General features: G+C 57.1%; 1 protein-coding gene across 1 annotated transcript in view; it reads left to right on the top strand.

Annotated features, from left to right (window-relative positions):
* PTSG_02804 (uncharacterized protein) overlaps positions 1-1,510 on the top strand; it is a gene marked incomplete at both ends in the record, with an annotated part of 5,782 nt that overhangs the window by 3,753 nt on the left and 519 nt on the right. The window contains 5 exons of the mRNA XM_004996256.1: positions 31-144; positions 339-440; positions 743-944; positions 1,148-1,182; positions 1,351-1,428. Coding sequence (XP_004996313.1) covers positions 31-144; positions 339-440; positions 743-944; positions 1,148-1,182; positions 1,351-1,428 — 531 coding nt within the window. The remainder of the gene's footprint in view (positions 1-30; positions 145-338; positions 441-742; positions 945-1,147; positions 1,183-1,350; positions 1,429-1,510) is intronic.

The raw sequence follows: 1,510 nt of genomic DNA, 5'->3' as shown, positions 1-1,510 counted from the left end.
CACCGCGGCGTGCGTGTGCTCTTGCTGCAGGTGCATCGGTTTGACGTTGAGGGGCGGACGGACGGCGAGTCGATGAAGCGGATCATGGAGCACGTCAAGCCGCGCAACCTCGTCCTCGTCCAGGGACCACCAGCCGAGACGAAGGTGATGTAGAATGATGGCGGTGGTGCGATAGATGAATTGCCATGTTCGTGTGTGTGTGTGTGTGTGTGCTTGTGGGTCTCGGGCTCTGCGAGCTTGCAGGCCACCTGTCGTGCTGTTTTGTCCTTTTTCCTTCTCTCACATGCACAACGCACACTCACCCGTGCCTCTGCTCAATGCCTGTGCCCCCTGCCCAGACCTTTGCTGAGTTTTGCCAGTCCAAGCTGGGCATTGAGAACATTGTCACGCCGGCGTTTGGCCGCCCCGTCGAAATCACGTCTGGCCGTAACATCTTCCAGGTCGGACGAGGCAGACGCGAGGGGGGGGGTGTGTGTGTGTGTGTGTGTGTGTGTGTGTGTGTGTGTGTGTGTGCGTGCATCTGTGCGTGTGTGTGCGTGTGTGTGTGTCTGTGTGTGTATCTGTGCGTGTGTGTGTCTGTGTGTGTGCGTGTGTGTTGTGTGTATCTCTGTGTATCTCTGTGTATGTTCCTCTGATTCATTGTCCTTTGTCCCCACCCTCCCCAACACCGATCTTCATGAGCACCCACCAATAAGCCCTCACCATACGTCCATTCCCTCTGCCCCCTGCCCCCCCCCATCAGGTGAAACTGCGAGAGGCGTTGGTGTCTGCGCTTGATCTTCGCCGCGCGGGCGACTATGAGGTGGCCTGGGTGGACGGGGTCATGGCCAAGGGAATCAAGCCCGCAGCGCCCGAAGGCGAGGGTGGTGATGGCGAGGGCGGTAATGGTGAAGGTGGTGAGGATGCGGATGCGGGATCGCTGACGTCAAACATCGACATGGACGGTGCGTGAACATCGCAACGTCGCAGCCGACGATTATGCTTCGTGTACGCAAGCGCGCGCACAATACTCTCTATTTCAGACTGCTGTTGTGGTTGCGGGGTGTTGGTCTTGACTCTGCTCACCTCCACTTGCTCGTCGTGCCCTGTTTGCTTGTCGTGCCTGTGTGGTGCCCATAACGTCATCACTTCCTCCCCCATTTGACAGCGGGGGTGCCTGAGCTCGGCGTGGACGAGGAACCGGTACATGCACGTGTTTCCTTTGGCTCTGCCTGTACGTGCTTTATTCATGTCCCTTTCACAAACACACACACACACACACACACACACACACACACACACACCACACACACTGCACTGACGGGTGTCACACGTGTGTTTTTAATGTTTCGTTTCCATTGTGATCGCCAGGAGCCACACGACGTCGTGTTTGTTGGGGATTTGCGCCTCTCCGACTTTAAGCGGCTCCTCATCGACGAGGGATACGAGGTGTGTGTGTGTGTGTGTGTGTGGATGTGTGTGTGTGCGTGCGTGTGTGTGTGTGTGTGTGTGTGTGTGTGTGTGTGTGTGT

The sequence above is a fragment of the Salpingoeca rosetta genome (genome assembly GCF_000188695.1).
Source record: "Salpingoeca rosetta unplaced genomic scaffold supercont1.6, whole genome shotgun sequence".
NCBI lineage: Eukaryota > Choanoflagellata > Craspedida > Salpingoecidae > Salpingoeca > Salpingoeca rosetta.
This window is presented reverse-complemented; position numbering and strand designations above follow the sequence as displayed.